The sequence below is a fragment of the Watersipora subatra genome, chromosome 7 (assembly GCF_963576615.1).
Source record: "Watersipora subatra chromosome 7, tzWatSuba1.1, whole genome shotgun sequence".
NCBI classification, from domain to species: domain Eukaryota; kingdom Metazoa; phylum Bryozoa; class Gymnolaemata; order Cheilostomatida; family Watersiporidae; genus Watersipora; species Watersipora subatra.
This window is the reverse complement of record NC_088714.1, coordinates 37,395,699-37,417,212: the sequence shown is the minus strand read 5'-3', so window position 1 is coordinate 37,417,212 and position 21,514 is coordinate 37,395,699. Positions and strand designations below refer to the sequence as shown.

At 37.2% G+C, this 21,514-nt stretch overlaps 1 protein-coding gene across 1 annotated transcript in view; it reads left to right on the top strand.

Annotated features, from left to right (window-relative positions):
• Positions 1–21,514, top strand: part of LOC137399304 (dipeptidyl peptidase 9-like) — a 38,967-nt gene that overhangs the window by 9,595 nt on the left and 7,858 nt on the right. The window contains exons 5-11 of the mRNA XM_068085357.1: positions 1,076–1,186; positions 1,991–2,172; positions 3,290–3,387; positions 5,957–6,116; positions 8,467–8,646; positions 10,903–11,052; positions 16,272–16,401. Coding sequence (XP_067941458.1) covers positions 1,076–1,186; positions 1,991–2,172; positions 3,290–3,387; positions 5,957–6,116; positions 8,467–8,646; positions 10,903–11,052; positions 16,272–16,401 — 1,011 coding nt within the window. The remainder of the gene's footprint in view (positions 1–1,075; positions 1,187–1,990; positions 2,173–3,289; positions 3,388–5,956; positions 6,117–8,466; positions 8,647–10,902; positions 11,053–16,271; positions 16,402–21,514) is intronic.

Here is a 21,514-nt window from a genome sequence, read left to right as displayed (position 1 = left end):
GATACCTATCAAATCACCTATTGTGTCAAGTGATACCTATCAATTCGCCTATTGTTTCAAGTGATACCTATCAAATCACCTATTGTGTCAAGTGATATCTATCAATTCACCTATTGTGTCAAATGATACCTATCAAATCACCTATTGTGTCAAGTGATACCTATCAATTCCCCTATTGTTTCAGGTGGTACCTATCAAATCACCTATTGTGTCAAGTGATACCTATCAATTCGCCTATTGTTTCAAGTGATACCTATCAATTCACCTATTGTGTCAAATGATACCTATCAAATCACCTATTGTGTCAAGTGATACCTATCAATTCACCTATTGTGTCAAGTGATACCTATCAAATCACCTATTGTGTCAATTGATACCTATCAATTCACCTATTGTGTCAAGTGATATCTATCAAATCACCTATTGTGTCAAGTGATACCTATCAATTCGCCTATTCTTTCAAGTGATACCTATCAAATCACCTATTGTGTCAAGTGATACCTATCAATTCGCCTATTGTTTCAAGTGATACCTATCAAATCACCTATTGTGTCAAGTGATACCTATCAATTCGCCTATTGTTTCAAGTGATACCTATCGAATCACCTATTGTGTCAAGTGATCAAATATCAAGTATCAAGATCAAGTATCAAATCACTCACATGATATGTGCGATTCAAATCCCAAATCATTTAATGACTCGAAACTATTGGACAATCTAGTAAGTACAGAAACATCTAAGAAGCAAAGCAAGTGTTAAAAAAAGATAGGGCAGGTTAATATAAGCTTCATCTTTTCTTCTCCTCAGTTAATTGAACAATGTTGTTATATACTGTATTGCATACAAGTAAAAGTAATAAGTACTTAAGCAATAAAATAGGCTATTTATTTTTACATACTATCCATTGATTTATTGATTATTTCATGTATTCTGGAGTACGAACAACAGCTAGCAAAGCATAAAATACCAAAAAGTAAACAAAATTATTTCCATTGGCAAGAATAAAATACTTTAAACTATCATTTTATTTCTCTGGTGTTTCGTGACCATATATTTACAAAGACGCTATTTTAGTGTCTCCTACTGGTGTGCAGACAGTGTCTTCAGGGCATCCTTCCTACATAATGCAAGAAGAGTTCTCTAGATACACGGGTTACTGGTGGCAGCCAATTACCTCATCACTAGGTATGTTACTAGTTCCTATTGTCTCATTTTCTCAGAGTTGATAAAACAAATTACAAATTGAACTCATGATAAACAAGTCAGTTGGAGAAAAAAAGCCAATCCATATGATTTGCTACTGTAACTGTAGGAATAACCCATAGTGGCTCATCATGAGTCCAATACAGTATTGGAACTATATGAATCACCTAGGATAGCTTATTTAGAGTCCAACATGGCTGTAATAGTGGCCATATAAATTACTTAATATAGTTCATCAGGAGTCCAATATACTATAGTGACCATATGGGTCACTTAGGATAGTTCATCAGGAGTCCAATATAGTATAGTGACCATATGAGTCACTTAGGATAGTTCATCAAGAGTCCAATATCATATAGTGACCCTATGAGTCACTTAGGATAGCTCATCAAGAGTCCAATATAGTATAGTGAACATATGAGTCACTTAGGATAGATCATCAGTAGTCCAATATCGAATAATGACCATATGAAACACAGGATATTTCATCAGGAGTCCTATATAGTATAGTGATCATATGAATCACTCAGGATAGTTCATCAGGTGTCCAATATAGTATAGTGACCACATGAATCACTTAGGATAGTTTATCAGAGGTCCAACATAGTATAGTGATCATATGAATCACTCAGGATGGTTCTTCAGGTGTCCAATACAGTATAGTGACCATATGAAACATTCAGGATGGTTCATCAGGAGTCCAATATAGTCTTTTACCATGAAACTCTATGTGTAAAAATGCTTGCGCCATTGTTGTTAGTTGAACATTTAACCATTTTAATACAGATGGCAAGTACAGAATAATTTATGAAGAGATCGATGAGACAAATGTGGATATCATAAATATCATATCTCAGACATCAGATTCTTCTGGCGTTGAACCGTATCGATATCCTCGTGCTGGTGCTACCAATGCCCTCTCTCGTCTCAGGGTGGTTGAATTTTTCTTTTCTGATGACAGAAAGCGGGTAAGGTTGTTGTTTGCTGCTTATGACTAGCGATCAGAATAACTGAAGCGACTGTCCATTTGTAGGACATTTTTGCCATCACAGTAAGTTGCTAATTTTTGGAAATGAGTAGGCCCTAGCGAGCTGTTAAAAAATTTTTTTCACAGTTCTATATTGCAATCATTGTATTGTTTTGAGACTTTACGATAATCGCTGAATGCTGACTATACCCGCCGCCGCTTGTACACTTGCAAGTTTATGTAAATTATTTTCATGTCTTCCTTTTGCATTTATTTCAGTTTGCTTTTATATATTATTTATTACCATTCTATTTGTACTACATTAGTTGCCTGTTGGATTGGCAGCCCCAGGCAGCACCGGATGTACTATGCTTTATTTTATCACCTAAGCAAGCATCATCATCCTGTTCTGTGCTTTATGTTACACTCCAAGGCATTCACAAAAAGTTGATAGCAAAGATTAAGTGTCAAAAATGTCATTTTGCTGTTACGCTTTCCTGCCTAAAACCTGAAGTACACTGAAGAAATATCAAGAGAATTTGTTGACAGCACTGCAGGTGACGCTAATGGCAAACATTAGTGAATTTGTCTGTATAAGGAGCGCCTTATATTTTATAACTTTTGCTTGCTACTGCATCATAATTGGTTAGATGAGCATTGAAAAATAAATTTTAAAATAAAATTCATATAACAACGAAAGAAACTAGTTCGACTTGGAATATATACTTGATTACTCTAAAATAGTATAACCCTTTAGTGAATTCAAATTGTTTTTTGAATAAACTTATTAAACACAAATATTAAAAAATACGGTTTATACTACAAGTATTATAATAAAAAATATTTCTGTGAAGTTCAATGATAAAATGTTCCTCACGTGTCTGTCATATTTAGAGCAAAGCATTTGTTGCAAGGCTGATGTTCGTACTAAGATTTCACAGCATGTTTGGCATAACACTTGGTTGTTTGGATTGGAAGTGTCAGCATCACTTTTTGATTATTTTTTGCAATGTAATGGTAATATTTTGTTTACAAAGGAACAGGTATAAAATGAGATGCCTATCTAGTTCATCATACTACTCAGTTATAGTCGTTATCTGTTATTGCATGTGTTGTAGGTGTCAGTCTCCATTCTTGATTTGAAATGCAGTTTAACTACTCTGTACCCTTTATGCGAGTACTTAGTCAGGCTTGACTGGTGCCCAGATGGTCAGAGGTATGTCACTCTATTTGTATTCAATTGCAAGATCTATCTCGTAAGGCAGCGGACACACGAATGCAAAATCGGACAAGTACTACCAAATTTGCGGCAACAGACATTCTTCCTACATTTTGATGCGAGATCAACAAATGCAGCTTTTCTGTAATTTGTGTTGTGAACTGTATTTTCCGTAGATAAGTAGAGCATTTAGAGTTGAAATTATTTTGTAAATTTACAGTAGTTGAGGAAGTGTTATGACCCCATTGCATGAGAGAATAAACTCACATTTACAGTAGTTAAGAAAGTTTTTTGACGCCATTATAGCTAATACACCGACTGAGCAGCTTGGCAAAACAAATTAAGATACTAAATTTTTTTTGGAAAAGCCTAGACAAATGAAGAAGATGATGATATTAGTTTAGTCATTGAATTTGTAACTGATGAGGATGACAGTCTGGTAGGGAAAGTCATAAAATTGAATAATAATTATTGTGGTGATGAATTTTATTACCAACCAAAAGCAATAACAACCCGGGGCCATGGCCACCGCGGCACCGCATGCTATAAATACTTGAATTTTAACGTTGGTACCAATCAGTCACTGCGGCAGGGGCTTTAACGTCATTGATAGTCTAGGAAACAAATGGCAGCAAGCGATCAAATTACATTATTGATCTAGCCTACACATTTCTACCTGCGGTTCACAAATACAAACTACCGTACTTTTCGGACAATTAGCCGCTACTTTTTTCTGATGATTTGAGCCATGCGGCTTATAGGTAGGCCTACAAGGGTACGGCTAATCATTGTGGCTTATTCTGTGGCTTTTTCTTTCACCGCTAGGGCGCACTCACGGGAATCTCCAATTAGTGCACTTCTAGCTGTGAAAGAAAATACGAAACAATGCCTTACGGTACTGTCCCGTTGGGCACTAAGTTAAAAAGCGTAGGATAATACGAAACTGTGCCGTTCTGCACTGTTCCGTTTTAAATGGCAAAGTTGCTGCCGCGTTAAAAAGCACAGTCCTTAGTTCTGCGGCCCATAGTAAGGTGTGGCTTATGTGTTGTTTTATTATCTTTTTTGGAAAATAAAGCACATGTAGCTTATATAGAGGTGCGGTTTATACCTCGGTAGTCCAAACAATACGGTAGTCCCAAATTGAAAAATATTTCGTACCAGTGAACTGGACCTGAGGAATCTAATGTTTGTTCCACTGCATTTATTTTCACATCACTATATTTTCGCACTCATCAGAGCTGCGAAATTAAGTTCCAGCGAAATTTTACTCTGTATGCTACTCACGAAACTAAATACTAGCGAAATATAAGTGTCCTAGGGTAGTTGAGGAAGTGTTATGACGCCATTGCATGAGAGAATAAACTCACATTTACAGTAGTTGAGGAAGTGTTATGATGCCATTGCATGAGAGAATAAACTCACATTTACAGTAGTTGAGAAAGTGTTATGACGCCATTGCATGAGAGAATAAACTCACATTTACAGTAGTTAAGAAAGTGTTATGACGCCATTGCATGAGAGAATAAACTCACATTTACAGTAGTTGAGGAAGTGTTATGACGCCATTGCATGAGAGAATAAACTCACGTTTACAGTAGTTGAGAAAGTGTTATGACGTCATTGCATGAGAGAATAAACTCACATTTACAATAGTTGAGAAAGTGTTATGATGCCATTGCATGAGAGAATAAACTCACATTTACAGTAGTTGAGGAAGTGTTATGACCCCATTGCATGAGAGAATAAACTCACATTTTCAGTAGTTGAGGAAGCGTTATGACGCCATTGCATGAGAGAATAAACTCACGTTTACAGTAGTTGAGAAAGTGTTATGACGTCATTGCATGAGAGAATAAACTCACATTTACAATAGTTGAGAAAGTGTTATGATGCCATTGCATGAGAGAATAAACTCACATTTACAGTAGTTGAGGAAGTGTTATGACCCCATTGCATGAGAGAATAAACTCACATTTTCAGTAGTTGAGGAAGCGTTATGACGCCATTGCATGAGAGAATAAACTCACATTTATAGTAGTTGAGAAAGTGTTATGACGTCATTGCATGAGAGAATAAACTCACATTTACAATAGTTGAGAAAGTGTTATGATGCCATTGCATGAGAGAATAAACTCACATTTACAGTAGTTGAGGAAGTGTTATGACACCATTGCATGAGAGAATAAACTCACATTTTCAGTAGTTGAGGAAGCGTTATGACGCCATTGCATGAGAGAATAAACTCACATTTACAGTAGTTGAGGAAGCGTTATGACGCCATTGCATGAGAGAATAAACTCACATTTACAGTAGTTGAGAAAGTGTTATGATGCCATTGCATGAGAGAATAAACTCACATTTACAGTAGTTGAGGATGTGTTATGACGCCATTGCATGAGAGAATAAACTCACATTTACAGTAGTTGAGCAAGTGTTATGGCAACAGCTATGTTGCCATGTGTTTGGTTTCTATCGAGTTTGTTGCAAGCGAGTTTATCATGAGCCTTATAATTTCAAACCTTAATATTTCTTCAGCAGGTGCTGGCAACTCCGTCGCTTTTTGTAGAGTCGGGGTGCAGCTACTGGACAGAGCTCAGCAAAGATTAGCCCTTGTTCTTATCCCTCTAACCTACTTTGTGCCTGCTTTGAGCTCTATTGATGAAGCTTTGCTAGCTAGTGAAATGCCTGTAGTTTTACATGAGGAATATTCAGATATTTGGATTAATGTAAGTTCAATTGTCTATAAATGCTTTTTTAGATTCAAACTGGTGATATCATTTTTGCTACGTAGCCACGTCATTATAATAGTAATGATTTATAAAAAAATTCTGCTGCTGTCTGTTCTTAAAGACTTTCTTGACAAGCTAACGTGTCTATCATCATGAGGCCATTCGGGGTTTGGGAGAGTTCTATTACCCCCATTGCTCCATAATGTTCCATAGTGCTCCATAGTGTTCCACGGTGCTCCATAGTGTTCCATAGCGCTCCATAGTGTTCCATAGCACTTCATAGTGTTTCACAGTGCTCCATAGTGTGCCACAGTGCTCCTTAGTGTTCCATGGCATTCCATAGTGTTCCACAGTGCTCCATAGTGTTCCATAGGGCTCCATAGTGTTCCACAGCACTCCATAGTGCTCCATAGTGGTCCATAGTGCTCATTAGTGTTTCATAGTACTCCATAGTGTTCCATAGCGCCCCATAGTGTTCCACAGTGCTCCATAGTGTTCAACAGCACTCCATAGCTCTCCATAGCGCTCCATAGTGTTCCATTCATACCTTCATCTTACTATGTTACTAACTGTCTAACATTCATACCTTCATCTTACTATGTTACTAACTGTCTAACATTCATACCTTCATCTTACTATGTTACTAACTGTCTAACATTCATACCTTCATCTTACTATGTTACTAACTGTCTAACATTCATACCTGCATCATACTATGTTAATAACTGTTTAACATTCATACCTGCATCTTACTATGTTACTAACTGTCTAACATTCATACCTGCATCTTACTATGTTACTAACTGTCTAACATTCATACCTTCATCTTACTATGTTACTAACTGTCTAACATTCATACCTGCATCATACTATGTTAATAACTGTTTAACATTCATACCTGCATCTTACTATGTTACTAACTGTCTAACATTCATACCTGCATCTTACTATGTTACTAACTGTCTAACATTCTTACCTCCATCTTACTATGTTACTAACTGTCTAACATTTATACCTTCATCTTACTATGTTACTAACTGTCTAACATTTATACCTGCATCTTGGTAGGTTAATAACTGTCTAACATTCATACCTTCATCTTATTAGGTTAATAACTGTGTAACATTCATACCTTCATCTTACTATGTTAATAACTGTCTAACATTCATACCTGCATCTTACTATGTTACTAACTGTCTAACATTCATACCTTCATCTTACTATGTTACTAACTGTCTAACATTCATACCTTCATCTTACTATGTTACTAACTGTCTAACATTCATACCTTCATCTTACTATGTTACTAACTGTCTAACATTTATACCTGCATCTTGGTAGGTTAATAACTGTCTAACATTCATACCTTCATCTTATTAGGTTAATAACTGTGTAACATTCATACCTGCATCTTACTATGTTAATAACTGTCTAACATTTATACCTGCATCTTACTATGTTAATAACTGTCTAACATTCATACCTGCATCATACTATGTTAATAACTGTTTAACATTCATACCTGCATCTTACTATGTTAATAACTGTCTAACATTCATTCCTGCATCTTGGTAGGTTAATAACTGTGTAACATTCATACCTTCATCTTATTAGGTTAATGACTGTCTAACATTCATACCTTCTTCTTACTATGTTAATAACTGTTTAACATTTATACCTGCATCTTACTATGTTACTTACTGTCTAACATTCATTCCTGCATCTTGGTAGGTTAATAACTGTGTAACATTCATACCTTCATCTTATTGGGTTAATGACTGCCTAACATTCATACCTTCATCTTACTATGTTAATGACTGTCTAACATTCATACCTTTATCATATTAGGTTAATAACTGCCTAACATTCATACCTCCATCTTACTATGTTAATTACTGTCTAACATTCTTACCTCCATCTTACTAGGTTAATAACTGTCTAACATTCTTACCTCCATCTTACTAGGTTAATGACTGTCTAACATCCATACGTTCATCTTACTATGTTAATAACTGCCTAACATTCATCTTACTATGTTAATGACTGTCTAACATTCACACTTTCATCTTACTAGGTTAATAACTGTCTAACATTCATACCTGTATTTTACTAGGTTAATGACTGCCTAACATTCATACCTTCATCTTACTATGTTAATGACTGTCTAACATTCATACCTTCATCTTACTTTGTTACTAACTGTCTATTATTCATACCTTCATCTTACTAAGTTAATGACTGTGTAATATTCACGCCTGCATCTTACTAGGTTAATAACTGTCTAACATTCATACCTTTTTCTTACTATGTTAATGACTGTTTAACATTCATACTTTCATCTTGCTAGGTTAATGACTGCCTAACATTCATACCGTCGGAGAGCAAACGTACAGTAAGGTATATATGGGCGAGTGAGAGGACAGGATATAGACATTTGTATCACTTTACTGTCGACTTGCAAAAACCTACTCAGGCCAAGATTAAGCCACTGACACATGGAGAATGGCCGATCGATTGTTTCCAACAGGTTTGCCTCTTTCCATTTTGCTCAAGGAGCAGTTTTGACATTTCTCAAGATACCTAAATGGTGGGTAGTAGAGAGAGCTGAACAGTCATTATTGATTCGTCATAAAACAATTTAGGTGTAGAGAGCTTTTTTACTTAAAATCTTCTAGCGGAAGGCTTCAAGCAAGGGATTCATAGCTTTGACCATTTTGTGCCTATTTATGTGCAGTGTAGGTTAACTACAGCATCTTACCAAATTTACAGGATGATTTATCAGTTTTAGAAGTTGAGTGAAGGTAGGATTCCTTTGAATGTCGTTGCAACAATAACAAACCCCAAATGCACCTAATGTCTCTTTCAAATTTATTAGAAATCATCCAACTCTATTGGATGCGTGAAAGATCAAAGGTTGTTGAGAAACTGTGTGGTGAGTTTGAAATTCTATGTAGAAGCTTTGAACATTGATTAGACTGGCTGAGTTGTGCAGAAGCTTTCAGGTCAGAACACCGAAGGTTCTACTCACTATAGAAGTTTCATGACACTGTAAAAGGTTTTGGACATTGGATCGGCTTCTGAACACCGGATTGGGTTTTGAACACTGTAGAACGTTCTGGACACTGTAGAAAGTCCTGGACACTGTAGAAGATTTTGGACACTTGAAAGTTCTGGACTAGTTCTGAAAGGTTATGGACTCCGTAGAAGGTTCTGTACACTATAAAAGATTCTAAACACTTGAGAAGGTTTTGGATACTGTAGAATGTTCTTGAGACTTTAGTAGGTTCTGGACGCTATGGAAGGTACTGAACACTGTAGAAGGTTCTGAACACTGTTGACGGTTTTGGATTCAGTAAAAAGTTTTGGACACTAGAAAGTTCTGGACACTGTAAAAGGTTCTGGACACAGTACAAGATTCTGGTTGCTGCAAAATGTTTTGGACACTGGCCATCCTGAAGAACTTGAAATGAATCAAAATAAATAGACAAACTTAATTGACCGTCGCTCCTCTTGAGTTGTGTGCTTAATACCAAGTTTGAAAATTGGGTATTTAGGTATAGACTTACAGTAAACTAGAAATGGCCTTCTCTCAACTGTCATTTTCTTGATGCTATTTTTAACACAGTGTATCTACAATTATAACAGTTGTCTATGCCATAGTTCATATATGCCTCTAAATTAAATTTGTTTTTTAATTGGACGGTTGTCTGGTTTCTTGGTTGGCTAACCACGGTCAATTAAATTTTATTTTTTCATACTGCATACTTTCATATCTAGTCATCATCAGTTTGCTCTGTAATAAACCTGACGGGATGTTGTTGCTCATGGTCTCCACTCATGTTCAGTTTGCTCTGTAATAAACCTGACGGAATGTTGTTGCTCATGGTCTCCGCTCATGTTCAGTTTGCTCTGTAATAAACCTGATGGAATGTTGTTGCTCATAGTCCCCACTCCTTTTCAGTTTGCTCTGTAATAAACCTGATGGAATGTTGTTGGTCATGGTCCCCACTCATGTTCAGTTTGCTCTGTAATAAACCTGACGGAAGGTTGTTGCTCATAGTCCCCACTCATGTTCAGTTTGCTCTGTAATAAACCTGATGGAATGTTGTTTTATCATAGTTTCACTCATGTTCAGTTTGCTCTGTAATAAACCTGATGGAAGGTTGTTTTATCATAGTTTCACTCATGTTCAGTTTGCTCTGAAATAAACCTGACGGAATGATGTTTCTCGTAGTCCCTACTCATGTTCAGTTCGCTCTGTAATAAACTTGACGGAATGTTGTAATGTTTCATACATGTAGTGTCGTAAGTAGACTCCTCTCAATGCGATATGACAATACACATATTTTGTAAGTAAGCATTAATACACACATGCTTGACTGATCTCTCCTAGTGTAATGCTTACTTGAATGTTCTATGTGAAATGGACCAAATTTACATGCTCACTGTTATCTGCTCCAGTCCTACTCTCTCAGTTTGCCCAACTTGACTAATCATCTTCCCTTCTGCTTCCGGAAAATAACAGAATATGCATATTGTGTTCGTTGCTTATCAACAAGTCATTGAGTTCTGTCGACAATCGAAAATCTGCTACATTTTTAAATTTTGTATTCAAAGGCTAATAGTTTACAAAGTTTACATAAAATATGTTATTCTGTCTTTTAAGCTTTCAGATTTTTAGCAATGATGAGGCTAACAATATGTTTTCTTTCTCACTTTCTGTCCACGTTCCTGATGACGCTGTGTTGCAAACTTTTGCTCACTCTTGCTCATGTTGTATCAGGTGTCAGTGGATCTGAGCAAGAACTTGGTCTACTTCACAGCCTATAAGGACACACCTCTTGAGACCCACTTGTACTCGGTCTCGCTGATCAGTGGAAATGTGCAGAGGCTAACTACCCTTGGCTACAATCACAAGATTGCTATCAGTGAGGTATGTTGATATTTGCATTATCTGTACAAGAAAAGACAGCAACATGGGCCTGGTCAAATCTGAGTTTCTTTACTCACATTAATTAAAAACAGATTCCTGCTACTTTGAATGTAAATAAAAGTGAATAGATGCCTTAAACTTGTGTGAAGGAGATGATAAAATTTTAAAATGCACTGGAAAGAGAGCATTGGTTAGGGAGTTGCAGCAATGCAGTGACAGCACATTGGATAATGAGCTTTGTGTCTTCATTTAGATTGATGAACTTTCCAACAATGCTGCTGGATTTGTTGTAGCACATTTTGTTAAATAGCTTTGATATGACTTTGTGCTTTATTAGATGGAGATGGGATCAGCTGTATCTAACGGAAAAACATTTTCTGTAGTCTACACCGCCTTTTGCTTTTGTCGTTAATTGCATAGGAAATATATTAAATATATTTCTCACTCAATTAAGGATGAAATCTTTATATTCCTATGATAATAAAGATTGCTAGCTGTGTTAGCAAGTTACACTTACCTTAACACCTCTAGTCGGACACCACCTTCATTTGAACGCCACCTCTATTTGACTACCACTAACGGAGAAGAGTTGAAAGACAGAGCCCCACCCTTTAATTGATCACCACCTTTATTTGACCGCCACTCTGATATTCTTTTGATCTTTACGAATTCATTATAGCAAGTGATCAGTAGAAGTGTCCACAAAATGTTGCTAATAAGGACTCGGTTATATCATTAACAAATAATTTTTTTGTGGTTGCTGTTCGTATCGATGTCCATTTTCTAACTTCAAAGCTTACGGTTTTTTCTTTGAAACTTGCAAAGCACCACCATAGATATAATCAATAACTGTATGAGGCTAATAGTAGTTCCTTGTTTACCACTGTCTTGATACTTCAACATATGGGAAAAAACAATTTATTATTACGACGGAATCTGTATTACAATTTTCAAACCTTTTCAGGCCATTTTCAGGCTAAATGTTTATCTTTATTTTTGCAAAAAGTTTTCTGAATATCAGCGCGTAAAAGTTCTGCTCTGCTAAAAGAATTGTTTGGAATATTCACTAGTTCTGCAGTGCAGAAGGAGAGTTGAGGTCAGTAGACTGGAAAATATTGAACAGCCAGACAAAGATGTAATGGTTCCACATGAAAGCGACCATCAGAACACAGCCTGCCGAGCAAATAATGCAAATATTTTCTTTCAAAAGATTTTATTTCTGTTTATGCATAATTATGGGTTGTTTATGGCACTTGTTTTTGAATATAATTATGTTTGTAGCATTTGATAGACTATTATTATATAACTTGTAAATTTGAAGGCTTATAGCATGCCATACTAGGTGAATGTCCGGCGTTGCCCGGGTAATAAAAAATTCTTTGAACAGAAACTTCATTTTATTTCATATATACAACAATTACCATTCCAACTTGCAAACTTCATATCATTAGAAAAGTGTTTTTTTGTGCAGTTCAAACGAATTGAGAGAAAAAATAGAACAACTGTTTAGGTTTTCAAACTTTTTCAAATAACTGTGACTTTTAAATTTTATACGGTAAAAGAAGTGTTTTGATGAAGTACATTAGAAGCAAAAATAAAACCGTAAAGGTTTTTAAGTGCAAATATGAAATCATTGGCAAGTAATGGCTAAATATAGTCTGTTTGCTACGATTACAAAAAAAATTATTTTGTATACAATTATATGGTTTTCGTTTGATTCAGTGTTGGCATCATAACGTGAAAATAGAGTAGTATACAAACCCATAGTAATTCTCTAATGCAAACAATTCCTTGTAAAAATCATCAAAATCATCATTATTAAAAAATAGTAACAAAACAATATGTTTACCTTAGTAACTAACCTGCAATAAATCAAGTACATTTTGAGGCAAAAGACACTTTCACTCACCGATTTAAGACATTCTGCTGGGACTGGCTCGAGGAGAGTGACAATCATAGGCTCATGGCCAATGGGACCCAGACTGAATATACGACTCCGGGATGTAAAGACTGAGGCCTTTGTGGTGAGCCACATTAAGCATCTTAGGGATGCCCTTCTTAGTGGTACTTCAGTTCGCTAAAAAGTTTTAGCAGCCCTGGTTTTTCATCGATGGTCAAACCCTGACCTGCATGGATAGACACGGGCAGCTGCTACTCAACATAGTGCAGGCAGGGAGGGGTATGGTGGTGCCGGCTTGGACAGAGATGGCAATTTCATGTCGGGTCACTACATAGAACTATAGATAGTGGGTTGCCGGGGGTTTCCTAGTGGCTACAAGCTTGAATTGTTCTGAGACTAAGGGAAGCTTAGTCACACAGTACCTGGACCTCATAAACCAACTTCTACACCTCTGAGCCGGTATCACATCGGCACGTACACGATAGTGGAAGACCACCAGGTGAATGACAAACCAACCCTCTCTGGTTCAGGTATTGCCTTTCAGGAAGCCATGTACCCCTACAGAGACCGCGACCCGCCAACCATCAGAGATCCTGAAGCCAAGTCGGTCAGTGTGAACAGGCACATGCCTAAGTTAGGCCAACATAGGTAATAGATCGAGTCGCAGGAGTTGAAGCCGACTTGGCTATCTCGGGTTGTCTTTCCTCAGTCGAACTGGCGTAGATCGACTGAGTCGCAAGCCGACAGCTTACCTGCCAGGACGAAGAGACAGGTTGAAGAGCCAGCCCGTCTGCCCAGCCCAGAAGTCAAGCTAAGGAGCCCTCAGCCTGGACCAAGTCGTTCAAATCGATTAGCTCAGTTGTTAGAAGGCCCCGCAGTCGGTAAACCCTCTATTGCCGATAAGAAGAGAGCACACAGCTGTTAGATGACAGCTGTGGCTAGCAAGAGATTTTTTTCGGGACCACCAGTCTGATACAGGCTCAAAAGCTAAATGGCAAAGACTGTATGTAACCGGAGACAGAGGTTCAGCACCCAGAGTACGGCACATGGCAGCACCGGCTCTGCTCACAGTTGATCTTTTTCCCAACACCTGAGTGGACAGCCCCTAGGGCCTACAAGGGGTTAAGAGTGTGACAAAAAATTGTTGGGGCCAGAGTCGGTAGCCGATCCTTGATTCGGCTGGCAACCCGACTACCCACAGTACTTTTGGTCGAAGGTCGGCTGCCAAGTCAATCGTGTTACTGAGGAGTGAAGCCAGTTCAGAAGTCACACGTATGAAAGAAGCCACAGAAGCGACCAAGACCTGAGCACCTTGAAGTCTCATACATTTATATTGAATTACATAAACGTTTACGTTAATAGGTACATCCATTGCTTTGCACTCGAGTGGTTTGTTTCCTTGTAGAACAAGTAGAGGAACTCCGTTGGTTCTTTTACATCGATATATAAGAGTACTAGCTGAATGCTCAGCATTGCCCGGGTATTAAAAATCAGCTTATAAACAATGAGAGTTAATGAAAGTTTCTTGCCAATAACCTGGCACATTGCCAATGGATATGTTGAGTGAGCTTACTAATTCACGCTACGCTTCTCATGATGTTATGGCATCACTTTGCGTCAGGACGGAAAGCGGTGGCATATTTGCTCCCATATAGCGACATAAATTGCGTTCGGAATCATGTGGACTAATTAGTAAGGTGTTGGACTGACAAATGGGAGGTCCGAGATCGAATCTTTTGCGATACAGATTTTTTATTCCAAGATATTCCCACGACCAAACAGAGCGAAGCGATTGGTTGCAAGATTTATGATAAATGCACATGTGCACACAACTTCCGAAAATGATTCATCAACATTGAGACAAACCCTTGTATCAAAATTTCATCAACAAATTTAACCATCGTTTTGTAGAGTCGTTAAAGTATAATAACGATACAAAACACATACAAACCTATTTAAATATGTTACCAAGTCTTTGTACACTGTCGTTATTATCTTAAAACTTACCCATCTGATCGGATTATACACAAATAGACAGATTTATTTGGACGAAAATTGCTACAAAACGCTTGAAAAGCTCGGTTTAATAAAAGTTAGGACCGAAAATTGAAACGCCCATAAAGCCGTGCGACAGATAATAGAACTATTTAGCAGTGTGCATTTCACGAAAAAACCTTGCTAATTTCACCAGTCTATGGCCTTGTTTACTTGTAATCGAATTTATTCGAATGTTTCGGTAATAAACGTTGACCATTTCAGGCGTAGACCGATTTAAAGGTACCAAATTGTGGTACAGTTTATCAGCTTATGTTTTTTTTGTCCAATCACCGAAGGTTTCATCGAACTATTTAAAATGTTAGCCGAAATTCTTTACAACTTATGTACAAGCTAGGGCCGAACTACAATGCCCCTTTATGACAAGCCATTTCTCTCGATCTAGCATGGGGTTTGACAATACACAAGAGTCAAGGTCCTACCACGGCTAAAGCTGTCATTGATATTGGCCACCACGGAATGATCGCTGGAATATCGTTCGTTGCTCTCTCAAGAGTTCGAAACATCAATACTTACTTATTAACAAATTCTCTAGGGAGCGCTTCACTCGATTAGCTATCAATGACCAAATCTTACAACGCAAAAGAAAGGAGACTAGACTGCGCCACATTTAACAGATACTGTATAGCCTACTTATAACAGATATTGTAATATCAACAATTAACCATTTACTTGTATACCTGGTTTCAACCCAACATTAGCTCCAAAATAAATTGTTAGTTGCACCTTTTTAAAGTCGTGCTCCCTCATATTTATTTTATATCATCTCAAACAAGTTTCATTTACACTATACTCTGTCAATTCCTCCTGAGAACCACTTTTTCAACAATCAACAGTACCCTTTCTCTTTTCCATTATCACTTTGGTCGTGGGCTGTATGACAGTGGAATTTCTAGTAATAGCTATAGGTGCACAATCACAACGGCCAACGAATACACATATGACCAACTTTGAGAAATATATTTATGAATAAGAATTTGCCAGATAATCGAAGGCTCATTGTTTTATGTTCAGTGATTTGCTAATTACCCAGCCACTGATTATAATCATGTGACTTGCCACCACTCTTTTTCATTTTCTCTCTCCTTCCCCCCATTCTCTCTCTCCCTCTTTTTTGTTCTCTTTACCGCTCTCCGTCCCTCTCTCATCCACTGGGCCTTCCTTATCGCCACTAAATAAAGAGTATGACCTTAATGCTTTCCCAATAACGTTTTTGACTGAAAACAAGATTTCAATCACTCGTATCACTCTGTGTCTGTTGTAGAGTCAAAGTTTGGTTGTTTCTACCTTTAGTTCTGTCGATTGCAATCCTAGATGCAACCTTTATGAGATGCTGCATGATGACGGAGGTGTAGCGCATCTGAAGGTAGCAAATGTCATCCTTGCAGAATCAGGTTGGACCCTTACTTACACTTACCCAATATAGCTATAATAGCATACTAATTTACGCTCAGCATGGATAACCATTCTTATGGCTATCTGGAGCTGCATCTATTAAAGTAACTTTATTTTCAGATGGAGAAGTAGTAGTTACAGGTAATAGTTGTGGGTAGTTTTTACTGGTAGTAGTTATTGCTAGTAGCTACAGTTAGTAGTTAATGGTAGCTAGTGGTAGTAGGTACTGGCAGTACTTGCTAGTAGCGGTAATTAGTGGTAGTAGTTATTGGTAGTAGTTACTAGTAACAGTTACTGGTAGCAGTTACTGGTAGTAGGTACTGACAGTAGTTGGTAGTAGTAGTTACTGGTAGTAGTTATTAGTAGTAGTTACTAGTGGTGGTTACTGGTAGTCGTTACTGGTAGTAGTTTCTCGTAGTAGTGACTGATAGTAGTTACCGGTAATAGTTACTCGTAGTAGTTTCTGGCGGTAGTTATTGGTAGCACTTGTTGGTAGCAGTGATTGGTAGGAGTTACTGAGGGTCATTACATGTAGTGGTTGTTGGTAGACATTACTACTAGGTACACCCAAGCTTTGACTTACCTTCATCCCTACATATGAGTTTTTTGCAAGTATTTGCTTTGACATACACTGTAAGTTTTAATGAATGGCATCAGAAGTTTCTAAAACAAGCTGTTGTGGTTTTATAAATTGGTACATGTACCATAGACCTGAACTTCAAGAAGGAAAAACTGAGTATATATGTATATTTACTCAGTTTTACCTTGTTGAAGTTCAGGTCTACGGTACAAGCTATAGGGTAGTTAACCTCTGTAGTATTTTAGTTTTATGTTGGTTTAGCTCTTTGGTAGTTTGGCTCTATGGTGATGGAATAATATTAAACAGTGTTTCCTATCTCTTTTAAGTTTACAATCATCGATTCAAATAAGTCAAAATAAGTCAAATGCCAACGGTAGCAATGGTGCGAAATGGAGAAAGGCAACCATTGTTTATAGAATTCTAATAGTGAATAATAGGAAGACATGAGCCAGCATTTGTGGATCAATTTATTGAATTATCTGTAATACACTCCAGTAAGTGTTGTGAGGAGAAAAGAGAAAGGGATGCAAAGAAGAGAAAGTTTAATTAAAACAACTGTAAATGAGGTAAAGTGCATCCTTGGGATACGATGTAATTCCGTTCAACTTTTGGTATCGCATTGGAGAAAAAATCGTATGGATATAATTACTGTGCACCCTCAGAATACAATGTTGATCCGTTTCAAGGCTGGCATTGTGTGGTGAAAAATTTGTATGTAGGGGTATAGAGACTATTATAATTATACAATGCAAACATTCCTTGGTAAAAATCATCAAAATTTTATAAAAATGTGTACATTATGAAAATTAGTAACAGAATAGTATGTTAACTTAAGTAACTATAGTTACCTACAATAATTGTATTGTTTTCAGTTTATTTTAATGGCTATGATCTGCAGTAAAATGCAACATTATAATGTGTGTACCAAATGCAGTACATACGGAAAAAAGTTCTTACGTTCAAGACGTAAATATAACATAAACTTTCAGTTCACTTCAAATAAGTTTAGCTTTCTAAAATCTCATTTGAAACTAAGTTTTAATGTGTATTTTAACTATTTTACTGAATTTCAACTTTATATCACGAACATGTTATTTTTCATCAATTTCTGTTTTCACTTTCACATTTAGCACTTTTTAGCACATTCAGCACTTCAGTTCACACTTTCTTCCTATTTATTTATGACCTCAAACTTTGTTGAAGAGGAAATCATTTTTCCATCATCTTGTAATGCTTGTATCTCAGATTCCATAGCTAATGAATTAAATATATTGTAGATACTTGTAGTTATAAACGTATGCTGAATACAAGTTTATAGTAAAAGGGAGTGTAACGCTGACAATGAATATTTGGTCTCACTTACGCACTTTTCACAATATTTCCCACTTGCATGGAATGCCGACCTGAGAGAAGTCGGTCATAGTGTCTCTTCTAAACATTGTGAAAATGTTTTCAGCAAACCGCATTTCTGCGTCTTTGCTATTTCGACGTACGTAATAAGCACACCGACGGCCAAATTTGAACTTAGGTGAAAATTTTCTTGAATTCGTACCGTGAAATAAAAGTCGTATGATGAGGTGAAAATCTCGCAATGTTCAACTTCGTAAGTGGAAAAAAAACGTATAGCAGGGCAATTATATCCTGATGGTGCACTTTATGCATAACTAGCTTCATTACCCGTGTCCGGGAACAGATTTACGTAAAACGATAGTTTTATTGAGAGTTGGCTTTCATACTGTAAAACAACTCCAAATATGCATTCTACTGAAATTTTTGTGCTGATCAGACTGCATTCACATATGCAGATGTATATGTCAATAATGTTGGAGAGACCAATGGAAATATGCAATGTGTTCTACAGCTAGTCTACAATGCATCAGTCTCAAACCACTCAAATCGGAGTTGGCCTTATTTTGTACACAGAACTAATAATGAAATTGACATCGCTAGGCAAACTGAAGTTCTTCGAACTGGCAGTATTGACAAGTTTTACATATTTTAAGAAATTCTAGAAAATATTTTGCCTTTGTTCTGCTAAGCTATCGCTAGCATTTATTGAATTGAGACTTCTACATGCTTAAAACACTAATCATGACTCACCAGTTCTTCGTGTACAGCCTGTCTTTTGACATGGTATATACAAACTGTGCAGCAGTAATGTGGTTGTGTTGATAAAATTTATTATCAATAAAATCTACTATATAAACTACATATATGGCCTCTCGCCTTTCCAACGTAAGGCATTACATCTGGAACATTTTTGGACATTCGTCCCATAGAAAAATTCGGCTCTATACTGTGTTGCAGGACTGTAGTCAAGTGCAAAGTTTTCTGCCCATACATGGCCCCTGGTAGCAGCTGCTGTAATTCGTGCATCTTGCTGTTGTAGCCGTTTCATCTGCTCTGAAAATTCAGCTCGTCGAGCAGCTGTGGTAGCTAGTGCATCATGTGCTTGTTGCCGCTGCATCTGCTCGGAGGTTTCTGCATGTCTGGCCGCTGTAGCGGCTACTCTGAGCCGTTTGAGTCACTGCTGGGTCGGTTCAGTAGTCTGCACTTCTAGCAGCTGCAGTAGCAGTTGCGTTTCGTTGTGGGCGTAGCTGTGTTTGCTCTGCAGTTTCTGCTCGTCTAGCTGCTGCTTTGCGAATTCAGTTCTTTCTCTAAGGGAATCAATCTGTTCTTGCGTTTGGGCAGTTGGCTATTTGGGAGGCATTGTACAGGTTCAAGCGTTTCTAAAAGTGAATGAGATGGGGTGCTTTTTTGTAATATACGCTGCTCGCTTTCTTCTCACCGTCGCCTATCACAACACTCGGAGTGCCCGTGCAAGTTCTGTAGTAGTTGTAGTTTTGCGGTACTCGTAGCTGAAAAAAAGTAAAAGTAAGTCAGCTGCAGAAGGAAATGAACATGCTTACTATCACAAATGGTTGCAAATCCAACGTTTTAAGTAGTGGAGGTGTTGCAATTCATAGACAATAGAACATTGAATACGAACTAACCTTTTCGAAGTAGAAATTTTATTGGTAAACGCAGTAGCAGTACCCGTGCAAGTTCTGTAGTAGCTGTGGTTCTGTAGTGTCTGTAGTTCTGTTGTACTCGTAGCTGGAAAAAAGTAAAAGTAACTCAGCGGCGGAAGGAAATGAACTTACTATCACGAACAGTAGCAAATCCAACATTTTTAAGTAGTGGAGGTGTGGCAATTCATAGTCAATAGAACTTTGAATAAAAAGTACTAACCTTTTCGATGTGGAAATTAAGTATGTAAAACGCACTAGCAGTGCCTGTGCAAGTTCTGTAGTTCTGTAGTACTCGTAGCTGGAAAAAAGTAAAAGTAACTCAGCTGCGGAAGGAAATGAACATGTTTACTATCACAAACAGTGGCAAATCCAACGTTTTCAACCCTTTCACTGAAGTAGACTCATTCATGCATTTTCTATGGTCAACCGCCTTAGACACATTTTTGCGACTTTGTTAGCAATTGCTAGTAACTGAATTTTATTATTCGTTGATAACATAACCAACGATATTTAAGACTTCTATAGTAGAGACAGTGTTGTCTAAAGATTTCTGTATAAAATTAGCCTAACATGTAATTTTAAATCTTTTTTGATGACATTATAGCTGATTCAGATTTTTGTGATTACACAGATAATTAAAATGCATAAAGTATAGATACAATGAGTTTTTTGCATAGCAGTGCGTGTTAACATGTTGGCAAAATGACATATATAACCAAGACAAACGTTCTAGATGGAGTTTCAAATTGAAAAAATATCATGAAACAATATCGGTTAAATGGCTGGCAGTAGGCCGATAGCTAAATTTGTACATGGACGCACGTGAAAAGGTTATGTATTGGAAGTGTGAAATTCATAGACAATACGGCTTTGAATATACCTTTTTGATGTGGATAAATAGTAGGTGAGAACTGCGTTTTTTCCAGTAACCACAAGAAACAAACGTTTACGTGACCTATCCAGTACACGTTGGCAGTAAATATTAGTTGCATGTAAATTACTACGGATTAATTTATTTTATTTAATGAGTAGTACATTTGTATAGCTGTATAGACACTTTTGTATAGGCTGCGGAACTCACGACGGTGCTTTGTAACACGGCAGCAACTTTGCTGTTCAAAACGGAACAGTGCCGTTGGGCACTGTAAAGAGGTGCGCTAACCAGAGATCACGTGGTTTTTGTGTAAAAATGATGAATATGTTATGTATAACTGGAGATTCCCGTTAATGTGCCCTAGATACCTAGTAGCGGCTAACAGTCCGAAAATTACGGTACGATTGCCGTTTATATAGTACATAAAGACAACCCACCATGTCAGTTTCTCTACCAAATGTGTCAAGAGAGAAAATGGCATTTTAGCTAACTATGGGAAAGGGCTAACCATTATTTAATTTGAATTTGTGATTTTACAGTATGTAGAGTTTCTTAGGTAATGCAAAGCAAAAATTTACATAAATTCTTTGTGCTACAGAAGTTTACGCTATAGGTGGTTTACATTATAAGAGCGTTTGCTGTATCTC